Here is a 15,974-nt window from a genome sequence, read left to right as displayed (position 1 = left end):
AGAGGCAGCAGTGCCCCCACTTTCCTGGTCCTTCTAAATGCTGAAGGGCACAGGTCTGGTGCTTGTGAAGAAGCCCGGGTGATTTGCTGCTGTGCATTAGACAGTATACACTGCAGCCATGTTACACAAGGAATAGAGGAAACATATGGGCAGTACGGTGGCACAGTGGTTAGCACTGCTGCCTCACAGCGCCAGGGACCCGCACTCGATTCCCGACTTGGGTCACTGTCTGTGTGGAGTTTGCACATTCTCCTCATGTCTGTGGAGGTTAACTCCGAGTGGTCCGGTCTCCTCCCACAGTCCAAAGATGTGCGGGGGTTAGGTGGATTGGTAATGCTAAATTGCCCCGTAGTGTCAGGGGGACTAGCTAGGGTAAACACGGAGTTATGGGGATAGGGATTGGGTGAGATTGTGGTCAGTACAGACTCAATGGGCTGAATGGCCTCCTTCTGTACTGTAGAGATTCTATATGTTAAAGTTTACTGAGAGTTCACCTTAAAGTCCCACAAATAGCCACAGATAAGACAATTGGCACTCCTTAGTATGAAACATTCATAGAATTGTAGAATCTACAGTGCAGAAGGCTATTTGCCCATCAAGACTGCACTGACAGCAATCCCACCCAAGTCCTGTCCTAACCCCGTAACCTCACATATTTACCCTCCTAATCCCCCTGACACTATGGGGCAATATATCATGGCCAATCAACCTAACCCTCACATATTTGGACTGTGGGAGGAAACTAGAGCACCCAGAGGAAACCCACACACACACGGGAAGAATGTGCAAACTCTAGACTGTCACCCGATGCTGGAATTGAATCTGGGTCCCCGGCGCTGTGAGGCACAGTGCTAATCACTGTGCCACCGTTCCTTTAATTCAGAGTAGATAGTGATCCCATGTCCCTAAACACAAGAGCATTTTAGATTTTATCACTTTTATCTCAGCATTGCATAAGAAAGCTTTTCCAGCTAAATACTGCTGATTGGTAGTAATTGCAATTTAATTACTAATGTCAATCCTACAGCTGATTCAAACCTGTCCTTTTCAGTTACCCACAATAAAACACATTCATTTCATTCTCTAAGAGACAAGCCCTGGACACCAAATTAAATTTTTCACCAGTCCTAACCTGCAGAAAGCTTGCTCTCTGCACCTGATTGTCAAATTAGACCAAACACTAAATACAATTTCACAAATGAATGAAATTGGATATCATGCTGAAGATTTGCTGCAGTGATAGTCAGATGGGGCAGGAAATTAACAGGCTGGTCAAAAACAGTGCACATGTATATATTATATATAATATTTGTAGAGTGCCTTTAACATCCCAAGGTACATTGTACAAGGTCCTCTAGCCACTATTCCACGAAACACCCAAAGGACAAATACAGCAAGGGGTTAGATACAGAGTAAAGCTCCCTCTACACTGTCCCCATCAAACACTCCCAGGGTATTATGCATTGGTTAGATACAGAATGAAGCACCTTCAAAATTATTTTCCTTTCTACTGCAGAGAAACCTCAACACCAACTGCAGTCAGTTCAAGTGCTTGTTAGTGATAGGCATGGGTCTAGCTGAGTTGTGCATGCAGAGAGGCAGCACAAATATGAGGGGTCAAATGGCCTCTTTCTCTGCTATAACTATTCTTTGATTTGTTTCTAAACTAAATTCATTGAATTCAATGGGTCCAGATATCGCAGTTCTTCAGCCCTCACAGATCATAGAATCATACAGGTTTACAGCATGGAAATTGGCTCAACCTGTCCATGCCGCCCAGTTTTTAACCATTAAGCTAGTCCCAGTTGCCTGCATTTGGTTCCTATCCCTCTACACCCGTCTTGCCCATGCAACTGTCTAAATGCTTTTTACTAGACAAAGTTGTACCCACCTCTACTACTATCTCTGGCAGCTCGTTCTAGACACTCACCACCATTTGTGTGAAAAACGTTGCCCCTCTGGACCCTTTTGTATCTCTCCCCTCTTACCTTAAATCTATGCCCTCTAGTTTTGTACTTCCCTATCTTTATGAAAAGATATTGACTATCTAACTGATCTATGCTCCTCATTATTTTATAGACCTCTATAAGATCAGTCCTCAGCCTCCTACGCTATCAAAGCAGATTTTTTTTTAACCTTCCCCTCGTTTGTCCTAAGTCTCTCCCTTCCTTCCCCAAAGAGATCCTTGGTGAATTACACTGCACGGATATTCCCAAACCTCTCTGCCTCTTCAGCAAAATAACCTCTGACACCTGTCAGCATTGACGGTGAATGCTATCGTTGGTACAGCTGAGTGGGACACTGACCCACTTTCTAGCAGCAGGGACTAAGATAGTGATCAGAAATAAAAAGTTTGACTGATTCCTCCCATATCTATCCCACCAACCCATCCTAAACAAAAGGGAAATAAGACCAACTTTAACATCCCTACGGATGAAGGCCTGTACATGTTAGAACACACGGAGTGTAATTAAATTGCTACTTCAAAAAGGGAAGGATTGAGCAGACATACTCAACAAGCATTACAGAGATATTTGGCGCCCAAGGAGGCTACTTGACCTGTCGAACCTGTGCTGGCTCTCTGAAAGAACTACCAATGTGTCCCATTACCTTCCTCTCTCGCACAGCCCGACAAATCTTTCCTTTCAATTAGCGATCCTTTCAATCATCTTAAAAACATCCAACTTGGATACATTTAATTTATGAAGAGAATCCAGCAAAGCCAGTAATAATGTATGATAACGTAATCAAGAAATCAATACACTTTCATACTTTAATACTAAGAAACTAAATACACTCTGCACTATTTTTAGCACCCTGTTCAAAACATTCACATTAAAACTCTTCTGAATGACAGGTAAATAGAGGCAAAACACTCAAAGACATTGGTCAACCAATGGGCCTGTCAGAAACCTTCAGACTATGTAGTGGGGCAAGTGTGAGATCTGCAATACAGAACATACTCATTATTTAATTCCAAAGCCTGATATGCTGCCTTCATTCTAGCCTGAGCGTTCCTCTCCCGCCAGGCCTTCTGCATCACTGTTAAGAGAACAAAAAGAAATAAAAATATAAGTGACAGCAGGTGTTTATATCTGACATACACCAGTACAGCAGCAGAAATGCTGCTCTGAAAAGTCACGCTATTTAAGCCTACATTTAGCTCGAAGGCCATAAAGAATGGCAGATGTGTTATAACATGCACATGTGCTGTCCAACAGACTCGAGTGTAATGTGAACATTAAACATAGCAATAAAAATCAGTGCTGTTGTGCCAAAACCTTTTGTGTTCCAACAAACAACCTCATGGTGCTAGATCATGGTTTAACTCCACAATTCTGCACGTGGTACTGTGAAAATGCCAGCCTAATGCTTTCATGAACAGAAGCATGGCAGGAGTGGAAACAGAACGTGTGCCAGCTCTTCGATCATCTCCACTGTCTCTTTCATGGTTACTTACCGGTTACTACCAGTGCAGCAACAAGCATTTTAAACCAGGATGTTCCCAACTCCAATTCCGAGTTTGTGCTGAATCTATCAACCTCATTGAGGCAGCAAGACACTTACAATAAGCTGGCTTCAGTGAATCTTGTCAAATTGCTGCTTCTGATTTTGCCCTCTCTATGATGTTACGTGTGGATGCATCCCGATCATGTTCGGTCTTTAGGTGAAGTTGGGTGATAATTTGGCCACATAATTGAGCAATAATTTTAATGCCGAACCTTGATTATTTTATTTGTATTCCTATGGCCACATTGATGATACGGCCGTGTCTAAATAAATTAGCCACACTGTACTTACAATCTGCAAAATGGCCTTGCAAGTGACGCCACCAGCAGGGAGGTACAATTACAGTGTCACACGTCGACACTTTCCATTATAAATTAAGACAGATGAATTTATAATAGAATAAAGTTAACAGGATGTGCAAGCAAATGCAAGCTTTTTAACATATTAAGGATGTAATCAACATATTAATTTTATTTCTGTTTTCATTCTTTAATGACTTTGGTAATTATCCCTCCAACCCTCTCAAAACTCTGCTCTCCTCGATTTCTGTCTTTTTGCACACACTCCAGTTCCTTCACCCCATCGTAAGCAACTGTGTCTTCAGCCTTCCAGCCCGAGAATTCCCCTCTTAAACCTGTCCTTCTTTAAGAAGTTGTTTAAACCCAATCTCTTTCACCAAGCTATAAAGAATGGCAGATGTGTTATAACATACACATGCCGTCCAACAGACTCGAGTGCAATAACCTGTCCCAACGTCCACCTTTTTGGCTTGGTGTCAATTTCTGTCCAATAATGCGCCTTGAAACACATTGTAAAGTGTTATATAAATGTAAGGTCTTGTTGTTGCGTCTCTCCAATCTCTGTTCATAATTCAGACCCATGATAGTTGACCTTTCCTGTGCCCCAGCACCTGAATAAATTTAATTTTTTTGGTGACCCAAAGTGGACGTAGTAATCAAGATGTAATATGCAGCATGGAGTTTGATTGGAATATGCTCTGAATTATATTTCACTGTTTCGTCCATTTGTTCAATGTTCTACGTCTATGTTGATTGCAGCTGTGTTTGGACATGTTTACTGTTACGCTTACCAAGGTTCCTAGGTCTCATTCAGTTTTGTTCTTAGTTATCTTAGCACCATTCATAGAATGAGCATCAACCTATTTCTCCTTCCTACGTGCAGTACATTTGTTGGTATTGAATTTCATCTGTCATTATTTGAACTGATGCTGCGTTGGACTTGGGTGGGCACAGCAAGTAGTCTCACAATACCAGGTTAAAAGTCTGCTATTTGGTAGCATAAGCTTTTAGAAGGGGCAACACTCGAAAGCTCGTGCTACCAAATAAACCTGTTGGACTTTAACCTGGTATTGTGAGACTACATACTAATATTTGTCCCAATGGTACATTTTTTCCAACCCCTAGTGTCTCAAAATGTGTAAATTAGAGAGGTTAGCAGGATAAATAAGTGGGGTTACAGGCATAGGGGCGGGTGCGATTGTGGTCAGTGCAGGCTCAATGGGCCAAATGGCCTCCTCCTGCACTGTAGGGATTCTATGATTCTAATTCGCCCTACTTTCTGAGCTGCCTCTTCTGATTCCAAAGCCGTGTTTAAGATTTCAACCATCTGCAAGTTGGCCACTTTACATTGAGTTTCTGAACACAGGTTGCTTATGTAAATCAGAAACAGGGACTGCACTCAGGTCTTGAGTGCCGAGGAGCCCCCAGCACTCTGGCAGAACTCCTCCAGCAGAGACCCCCATGTTAGCATTTCTTCCTCAAGTCAGATTATGATAGTTTCACGTCTCTGGTCCATATACTTCAGCGCAGTCGCTGGGCTGATACTCCATGTATGAAGGGAATATTGCACTGTTGGAGGTTCCCCTTTTTGATGAGGAATGAAATTAAGATGCTGTCAGCAAGGTACGATCAGGTAAATGTAAAAAAAATCCCATGGCAGTACTCAAAGAAAATTTGGGGAGTTCTGGCCAACACTAATCCCTTAGACAACATGACTAAAATCCTTATTGAGTATCTACCATCATGCTGTTTTTGCTCTGTGCAAATTAGTTCTGCTTCCCGACATTATAACAATAACCCATGTTTCATGAGCTGTAAATTGGTTTGGGAAGTTCAGGGATTATGAAATACGTTATAGGCAGCACGGCGGCACAGTGGTTAGCACTGCTGCCTCACAGCGCCAGGGACCCGGGTTCGATTCCCGGCTTGGGTCACTGTGTGGAGTTTGCATGTTCTCCCCATGTCTGCGTGGGTTTCCTCCGGGTGCTCCAGTTTCCTCCCACATTCTGAAAGACGCGCTGGTTAGCACTGACCTGATCAGGTGCCAGAGTGTGGCGACCAGGGGAATTTCACAGTAACTTCATTGCAGCGTTAATGTAAGCCTTACTTGTGACTAACAATGAAACTTATAACTACTCAAGCAAGTTCTTTCTTTCCTCTTTGCAGATCAAAATCTGCCCAGTTACACAGAATGTCTGAAATCATTAAGACTATTGCACACTGGTCACTTCAACTGCTCTGCTGGGTAGGACAAAACGTTTAAGATACAATACAGCATCCATGTGATAAAAGTACATGGGACCTGAGAATTCAGGTTCATTTAACAATTTCCACATAATGAGGCCTGATCTCAAATGGGACACTATGAGAGACCCACAACAAAGCCGGCTGTGGCAATGCCCTGAGACATTAACATTTTTTTCCAGTCTTTGCAGGTGCAGCCCAATTTGTATTTCCTGTATTTTCTGCTTTTTCATTCTGGTATTCCCTCACAGAGAAATGGGAAATGACAAAATACAGCTGGCATAAAACACGAACAGCATGAAAACAAGCATCACAAAATTCAGATGAGTAATAACCAAGGCAAGCGCATGCGTATCCCAGTCTCAGATATAGCCCGTGTAATATCCAGGTCAGCTCCAGAGGCATGGAAAACTCAAGTTTTGTCTCTTTCGAGTTTTCTCCCCCATTGCTCCTAAACTGACTCACTGCAAATGATGCATTTTGAGACCAGAAATGCCTTCTTCATGTGAGCACTTGGACAATAAGCATCAGCACGCTCGTACAGAAGGAAGGCATCACTGCAAAACTCGATCATGCTCTCTCCACTACTATTCATGCTTTTGAGTTCACCAGTAAGAATTGCTGGAAAGTGGCCAGAACCAGTAACAAATGCTTACTGATTTTCAACTCCCTGACCCAGGGGTCACTGAGGCTTTGTGCAGTATCAAACACTAATGCAAGTGGCATTATCAAACCCCTATAGTGTAGAGAGAGGCCAATTGGCCCATCGAGTCTGCGCCAACTTTCCAACAGAGCATCTTACCCAGGCTCCATCTCTGTAACCCTGCATATAAATCCCAATTTGCAGAGCAAGCAAGAAACAATGCTTTTCACTGTATGATAATACACGTGACAATAATAAATCAAATCAAAAAATTCCCCCTAATTTTGGGACACCAAGGGCAATTTAGCATCATCAATCCACTTAACCAGCATCTCTTTCAGGCTCTGGGAGAAACTGGAGCACCCAGAGGAAACCCACGCAGGCATGGGAAGAATGTACAAACTCGATACAGTCACCCAAGGCTGGAATTGAAACTGGGTCCCTGGCACTGAGGCTGCAATGCTAACCACTATGCCATCTGTAGAAAATAAATAATGTCTTGCATGGATTTTTGCTGCATGAGGCAAGAAGACAATTTTCAGCTGGCAGGTCATTTGATGGTCTAATCCATTATTAATTAAATGCAGTCTTCACTATACACTGGAAAAAGACTCAGTGAGCACAATGCTGGAAGGCAGGCAGGCTGAAGTGCATTGTGCAGAAAATGGTTTAAAAGTTAAAGATATAAACAAAATGAATGTCAAACAAAGTCAAAAAAAGGATATAAATTTCATTCCACCTTGTAAAGTGGGTGAACTAAACTTCATGTTAAACTGGAAAAAGAGCAGCACAAAGCTCACATATTTCCCCCAGGGTGAACAAGTGATCCAGTTTGACACATTATCTCCCAAATAGTGATAACTAACACCATGCTTCTGGTTAGAACGTGGGATGAAAAACAATTCTTATATAATAAAGGAATGGGCCAAACCTCCAAAATTTCATCTGGTAGTTCCAGTAAAACTTAAATACACTTAGTCATAAGGCTCCAGTGAACTGAGTGTAATTGCAATGGGGATGTTAACAAAAGAATGCAATAACAAGTTAATCCAACAGGAACCAAGTCTGGTAATTACATACCTGAAAGCCTTGGTAACCTCCATAAAAGTGCCTGTGCATTGTAATACCCCAAGAGTACTTTTATACTGTAGCTATCTGAGATCAGCAGTCAGAGAATCTGACTCGCAATCAAATTCTCATGTGAAAAGCATGCCTGCACAGGTATGCAGAGCAAGTTTTGCATCAATTAAGCTTTTAGAGCCTTTAAAAATGCCAGGAACTGATGTGAGCACAGGAATAGTCATGTTTCTGCGAGCTCTGGCACTGCTCAATTTTTAATCCTTTTTCTATCCTGATGCACAGCTCACAGTCACTTTATCCTGTTGTGTACAGTCCATGCTATGTCCTTGGAATGTACTGATGACAGAATGCTGAGAAGTGTCAGGAAGATCTTCGATAAAGAGGAGCAGTCAGAGGCACCAGGGGTGGAGTTGGGCTGCAGCATGGTGACTGACCTGGCCCGATGCCCTCGATGGTGTTGCAGGAGATGACTGCAAACATTATCAAAGTTCTAAGTGACACACTCGGTGTTTTGACAGAGAACATTAATGCTCACTCGCATGAACCACAGAGTACCGACAAGTGGGTCAGTGAGGAGGGAGATAGAATCCTCAATGTCGAAAGCACCGCTTCTTCCGAGGGAGCTTTTCTGCAATACTTAGAGAATCAGCTGCAGGATATGTAAATATCCTGATTATCTGGAAATTTGGGGCTGGAGGAAGAATATCTGTGTGATTGGTTTTCCACAGAGAGCTGCAGGCAGGCTCCCAGTTAAATGTTTTGAAAGCTGGCTGCCACATTCCTCATAACCTCAACACAAAGGCAGTTGAATCAAGCTCAAAGGGGCGCATCATGTACTATCCTCGTGACAGCCTATTATCAAAGTTTCCAGAGCTTCAGGGATCACCAGAGAGGCTGCCAGGTAGAACTTAGCTCTATGATGGGACAAAAGTCTCTTTCTTCCAGGACTCCTCAGCAGGAATGCAGCAAAAATACAAAGGCATTGATGTAGGTCAGAAAGTGTTTTCAGGTCTTTGGGATTCAGTGGGCCCTGCAGCATCCTGCTGTTCTGAGGGTCACCCTCAAATGGTCCATTAGGATGTCCAATAATACTGCTGAAGCTTTGGCTTTTTTAGAATCCATGAAAGGCAGTGAAGTGCGATCCACAGCTCCTCGTTAGTTCTGGACTGCACCCCTGTAATTATTTCGTTGTGTTGATCCTGTACTGAGCTTTTTCATATTGTGGAGATGCTGGTGTTGGACTGGGGTGGGCATAGTAAAAAATCTCACAACACCAGGTTAAGAACATAAGAAATAGGAGCAGGAGTAGGCCATCTAGCCCTTCAAGCCTGCCCCGCCATTCAGTAAGATCATGGCTGATCTGAAGTGGCTCAGTTCCACTTTCCCGCTTTCTCCCCATAACCCTTAATCCCCTTGCCTACCAAAAACCTATCTACCCGCGTCTTAAATATATTTAGCGAGGTAGCCTCCACCACTTCAACAGGCAGAGAATCCCAGAGATTCACCACCCTTTGAGTGAAGAAGTTCCTCCTCAACTCTGTTCAAAACTGCACCCCCCCTTATCTTGAGGCTGTGCCCTCTAGTCCCGCTGTCCTTTCTGAGCGGGAAGAACCTCTCCACCTCTACCCTATCCATCCCTTTCATCATCTTAAAAGTCTCAACGGGATCCCCCCCTCATCCTTCTAAACTCTAACAAGTACAAGCCCAGTCTATTCAGCCTCTCCTCATAGCTCAAGGTTAAAGTCCAACAGGTTTATTTGGTAGCACGCGCTATTTGTCTCACCTGAAGGAGCGACACTCCAAAAGCTCGTACTACCAAATAAACCTGCTGGACTTTAGCTTGATGTTGTGAGACTTCTTACTTTTTTCATATTGACAGGAACAATCCTGATAAGGCAAATTTTGTCGAATATCCTGTTTAGTTATATTCCCACAGTTCGTTGTCATTAATCCTCGAATGTATCCCCTGTAATTTTATCTCCTGATTGATCCCATTACATGATTTATTACATTAAAATGAGCAATCAAATGAGTGTATATGATAACAAATTTTCGCTTGGTATCCTGATATTCATTTATCCTTAGTGGAATGCGTCTTACAATAGTACTTTTGTTCTTAAGGAGTGTGTTGTGTAGATTATTTGGCATTAGAGCTGTGAGATTTCTATCCACACTCATCTCATAATCCTAGGAAAAGCAGCAGTGAACCTTTTCACCAGATATCCTTTATTACAGTAATGATTAAAATGAGCGGCGCCATTGCAGGGAGCTGGTAAAGTCGCTTAGTATGATGTTAGTGGGTGAGGCTCAACGAAACCAGCCTCTGACTAGTCATTTATTGGTGGTGATTTTAATTGCCGTCTTAACCTGCTAATTGATAAATTCCGTGAGAAGAAAGCCTCCTATTCAGCAAACTAGGGCTTTCGCCTCTGTAAAGGGGGGGGGGGGCGTTATTTGGATGAATGGAGAATTTTGCATCCCAAGGATAAAGAGTTTACTATTTTTCAACCCCTCATTTGTGTCACACCAGGATTGACTAATTCTTCGTATCAAAGATGATCCTGAAGTCGGTTGCCTCCTGTACCACAGGGAGTACTGTGATCTCTGACCATGCTCCAGTTTACTAAAGAATTCCTTCTGGCCCCAGATCCTGGAGATTTGATGCTTTCTTACTTAAAGATCACAATTTTATCTCATGTCTCAAGACCAAATTTGATGCTTTTTATTCAGTTGATTCCCTTCCTGATGTGAGCCCCTCTATTCTGTACGAGACCTGCAAGGCCTTTGCTGGAGGTTTGGTCATCTTGTTCTCGGCTAGAAAGAGGCGCAGATTAACGCAGCAACTGAATTAGTTGGAGATCCAGCTGGTTGAATTGGAAAGGTAGCATGATAGGAATTCTTGTCATGCGAAGCTGAAGGGAATTGGTGCAATTAGGGCAGATTTGGACCCTTTGTTGATCCAGCGTGCAGAGAAAAAGTTGAGGTTTGCTAAACAGGAGTTGTATGAATTTGACTTTTCTTACTAGGAAGAAATCAGACTCTAGGATGATCACTTCAGTGGCGGACACCAAGGGAAATAGGATTAAGGAGGAATGTATTAAGAAGGCTTTTAAGAGCTTTTATGCCATTTTATATAAATCACAATAAACTAAGGATGCTCCAGTACTGATGAAGCACTTCTCTTCTCGAGCTTCCTTCTGTCTAGGAGGATCTGAGAACAGCTTTGAACATGATGTAGAGATGCCAGTGTTGGACTGGGGTGGGCACAGTAAGAAATCTCACAAAACCAGGTTAAAGTCCAATAGGTTTTTTTGATGTCAGAAGCTTTTGGAGTGCTGCTCCTTTCTTAGGTGAGACTTGCAACAGCTTTGAATGCTCTGAGGAGATAGACTCTGCCATAAAGGAACTTCAGTTTGGAAAGGCACTCAGGCCTGATGATTCTGGCTGTGAGTTCTACAAGGAAACCAAGGGCTTGTTATTAGACCCATTCATCGGTATGTATAAACACTCATTTGGTGTATGTTTGCTGCTGCAGTCACTCCGTGAGGTGAATATTCTCTTAATAAAACGGAGCAAGAATCCTGGGCAGTGTACTTCTTACAGACCCATTTACTGCATGTTAATTTGGAAGTGTTGTCTAATGTTTTGGTGATGCAGCTGAAAGGAATCCTTCCTGTGATTATCCAGGGTGATCAGACTGGCTGTATTAAGGGTCAGAAATCATGCCAGAAAAGAAGAAACCTCATTTAAAAATAGCTAAGCTGCAGTTGCCTGATTCTGAAGTAGGGCTAGGATGCCAAATATTGAGATGTACTTGGGGGGAGTGGAGAGAAGGTTCACCAGGTTGATAGCGGAGATGAGGGGGTTGGCTTATGAGGAGAGATTGAGTAGATTGGGCCTGTACTCATGGGAGTTTAGAAGGCTGTGGGGTAATATTATAGAGACATATAAGATAATGAAGAGGCTAGACAGGGTTGAGGCAGAGAGATTCTTTCACTTAAAAAGGAAACAAGAACTAGAGCACACAGCCTCAAAATAAGGGAGGAACTTCTTCTCTCAGAGGGTAGCGAATTTTTGAATTCTCTGCCCATTGAAGCAGTGGAGGCTACCTCGTTAAATGTGTTTAAGTCACAGGTAGATAGATTTCTGATCAATAAGGGAATTAAGGGTTATGGGGAACAGGCAGGTAAGTGGAACTGATCCACTATCAGATCAGCCATGATCTTATTGAATGGCAGGGCAGGCTCGAGGGGCTAGGTGGCCTACTCCTGCTTCTATTTCTTATGTTCTTATATACCAGTTAGCCTCCCACCTGAGATTAATTTGTGAATAGAGAGGCACCTTCCCCACAAGGCTTGATATTGATGCTGACCAGTCCTTGTACTCCTTGCAGTCACTTTTATCTGAGGGATCCTAAAATGGTCTTGGGTAAAAGTGACAATCCTACTGTTATCAACACACTGGCTTGGAGGATGGTCCGTGAGCTAGAGGGGAGATCTAATTTAGCTTCGCTCCCTTTCTCTAATTTGAGGTAATCCAGATCTTATCGACTATGGTTTTGATATCTGGAAGCATAGAGGTCTCTATAGACTAGGGGAGACCCTGTTACCTTTGAGGACCTGTGTCAATGGTTTGATATTCGGAAATACCCCTTTTTTCCAAAAAAAAATTTGCAATTTAGAGACTTTATCCTTAATCAGACAACTCTTCTTTTTGATGCTAAGATGGAAAAAATCCTGCCATCTGTGAAGCCCAGGTATGTAGTTATTCAATTTTACAGCATTCTATGCTCTAAATCTGGTTGTAATACACTGGACATGCTGTGGTCTTGAGAGACAGATCCCGCAGTAAATACCAATGAGGAGGCACAGGGTAATATTTGGGGATGTGTTAATGAAATTTCAGTTTGCAATAGAACAAAAGACACTCAGCTTAAGATATTACTCTAAGGCTGCGGCACAAGTTTGACCCCGCCATACCCTCGTGCCAGAGCTCAGGGTGATTGTGGGGGGATTACCTGCATTGTTTCTGAATCTGTGTCAAGATTAAAGCCTATTGGTTTAACGTTCTTACAGAGCTTGAGGGGATCTTTGATATGGCCTTAAAGTTCCATTCCTTGCATCTGTGGCTGGGTCTTCCAGGCAATAAGGCTGTACAAACTCCTAACAATTGCAGAACAAAAGAGTATGCTTTGCTCATGGATTAGTGATAAGCCTCCTTCAATTCGTAATTAGCATAAAATTATTCTGGGATGTATACCAGCGAATCCTTGACTTGTTTACTTCAAGCTAAATCGGAAACATTCGGATAAGTTTGGGACACTTAACTTAAATTCTGAGTTCCACATTGTCCAGTTTACTCCCTGCAAGGTTTTCCAGAAGTTCTGTGGCTCTATCATAGTTATTGGCTATGCACTGCTGAGCCAATAATGGCTGTATCCTGTTATCCTGATGGCTGTATCCTGTAATCCTGATGGCTGTAAACTGTTATCCTGACATCCTCCCCATCTGTCAATATATCCTTTTGTTACTTGGATGGTGGGAGGTGATGAATAATCCGAACCAACTGTCTTGGTCATTTTTTTTCTCCTCGCTCTTCCTACTTGTATTTGTTTGAAAATTATCTTATTGTGCTGTTCCAATCTTTTGGAAGGTTGTGACATTTTATGAAAATGAAAAATCTTTAAAAGAATTTTTTTTTACAACTCAGACTGAAAAATGCTGAAATAATTGCCTCTTCAGTGACAAACCCCGGCCAATTGCTTTGTCACAAAAAAAAATACACCCATTCTGTAAAATCACAAAGAACATGTTTCACTATGGCAATATAAACCCATTCAAAATTCCCAATGGAGTTTCCCTACCACTCTGCAAACTCACCAGCATCTGCAGGTCTCGTACTATCTGTGTCACATGTGAAAAATGTTTGATGATCCTGTGCTGACAGGTTCATGTCATAATATGTCAGGGGCTCTCTCCCTGTGACCCATGTGTACCTTCAGAAAAGTGGAAGAAAGAATGAGGTTACTAAACAACATCGGACGTTGATGGGGCTGCAGTCAGAAAAGCTGCGCCCAGGTGTCATTTACGCATCTGACTCAAGCCCAAAGACATTACAGGACTCCTTTTGTTCAAAAGAAACACGAGTATCCAAAATAAAATCTGTTTGGGTAAACACCAAATTTTAATCAAGCAGTTAGTAACAACAGGGGAGGTGATGACGTAGTGGTATCAGCACTGGACTAGTAATCAGAGACCCAGGATAACGCCCTGGGAATTGATAGGCAAGGGGATTAAGGGTTATGGGGAGAGGGCGGGAATGTGGAACTGAGCCACGACAGATCAGCCATGATGTTACTGAATGGAGGGGCAGGCTCAAGGGGCTAGATGGCCTACTCCTGCTCCTATTTCTTATGTTCTTATGAATTTGGGTTCCAGCCCTACCATGGCAGGTGGTGAAATCTGTAATTCCAGATTTTTGAGGAATTTAAGTCTAATGAAATCATGTCAGCTGTTGTAAAACTCTATTTGGTTCTCTAACGTCCTTTAGGAAAGGATATCTGCCGTCCTTACCCAATCTAGCCTGCATGTGACTCAAAACGCACTGCAATGTGATTGATTCCTAAATGCCCACTGTTCAAGGGCAATTAGGGGTGGGCAATAAATGCTGGCTCAACCAGCGATGCCCATTTCCCAGAACTGAATTTAAGAAACACCAAGTAAGCGGTACTTATCAACACACGGCACCAGATTTATCATCGTCTTGAAGTCACCACAAATTCTTATAGAACCATCCAGTTTCATGACAGGCTCTTTGCAAGTTTCTCTAGTGCTATTTCTACTTTTGGATTAATTACATAGAACACTACAGCACAAACAGGCCCTTCGGCCCACAAGTTGTGCCGATCACATTACACGTGGAATGGTTCTTACCTTTAAGGATTTAGGGGTGCTATAAGTTTTGATTTCGAGTCTTGCTTTGACTCCAGTCATAGACCCTAAAGTATTCTCAAACACCTTCCTATACTTCCCAGAAGTTTTTGTAGCTTGTTCTTGGCATCAACCAATTGGTTAACTGCTCCCAGTTAAGCTTGATTTCATTAACCCACGCTATTACAAAGAGTACAGGAAAATTTCCTATTACTATGTGCATTGGCAATTCTGCTGATTGACCATTAACTTCTACTTGAACCATGACATAGCCCTTCAGTGGGAAAACCTCCTCGGTATAAGTTCACGGAATCATAGAATGCCACAATGCAGAAGAGGTCCTTTGGCCCATCCAGTCTACATCGATGCATGAAATGCCCTGACCTGCCCACCTAATCCCATTTGCCAGCACCTGGCCCATAGTTTTAAATGTTATGGCATGCCAAGTCCTCATCCAGATAACTTTTAAAGGGTGTGAGACATCCCACCTCCACCACCCTCCCAGGTAGTGCATTCCAAACCGTCACCACCCTTTGAGTAAAAAGGTTTTTCCTCAAATCCCCCCTAAACCTTCCATCCCTCACTTTTAACTTGTGTCCCCTCGTAACTAACCCTTCAACTAAGGGGAACAGCTGCTCCCTATCCACCTTGCCCAGGCCCCTCATAATCTTGAGCACCTCAATCAAGTCGCCCCCTCGGTCTTCTCTGCTCCAACAAAAACAACCCAAGCCTATCGAACCTCTCTCTATAAATTAAATGTTCCGTCCCAGGCAGCATTCTGGTGAATCTCCTCCGTACTCCCTCCAGGGCGTTCACGTCCTTCCTATAATGTGGCGACCAGAACTGCATACAGTCCTCCAGCTGTGACTTCACCAAACTTCTATACAATTCCATCATGACCTCTCTGCTTTGTAATCTATACTCCAATTGATAAAGGCGAGTGTGCCATATGCCTTATTCATGCCCTATTTACCTGCCTTTCCGCCTTCAGAAATACAGTATCACTCATCCTGTATCTACTTCCATCTTTGCTTCTTTCCCATTTAACTTTAGATAAACGCAGAACCTTTGCTTATCCTTTTGTACGGATAGGACACCTAGCTTAAGTTCTTGGATCTTCTCTAGTACATCTTGGGAGTTTGTGTCTTCATTAGACATTGCCTAGGCCTTTTTTGTGGACGTTGATGTGTTTGCATACCTTCGGGGTCTGTCATGTCCAACACGCCTCTGTTATGTGGCCTTTCTTGGCACGACTTTTATATTTATTTT

General features: G+C 42.8%; 1 protein-coding gene across 3 annotated transcripts in view; it reads right to left on the bottom strand.

Moving 5' to 3' along the window:
- Positions 1-15,974, bottom strand: part of LOC145356811 (suppressor of tumorigenicity 7 protein homolog) — a 167,978-nt gene that overhangs the window by 92,643 nt on the left and 59,361 nt on the right. For all 3 annotated transcript variants that reach the window (XM_080209705.1, XM_080209704.1, XM_080209706.1), the window contains exons 5-6: positions 13,656-13,771; positions 2,964-3,042 (exon numbers count right to left, since the gene is read on the bottom strand). In XM_080209705.1, coding sequence (XP_080065831.1) covers positions 2,964-3,042; positions 13,656-13,771 — 195 coding nt within the window. The remainder of the gene's footprint in view (positions 1-2,963; positions 3,043-13,655; positions 13,772-15,974) is intronic.

The sequence above is a fragment of the Carcharhinus amblyrhynchos genome, chromosome 22 (assembly GCF_965287045.1).
Source record: "Carcharhinus amblyrhynchos chromosome 22, sCarAmb.v2.hapA, whole genome shotgun sequence".
Lineage (NCBI taxonomy): Eukaryota > Metazoa > Chordata > Chondrichthyes > Carcharhiniformes > Carcharhinidae > Carcharhinus > Carcharhinus amblyrhynchos.
This window is presented reverse-complemented; position numbering and strand designations above follow the sequence as displayed.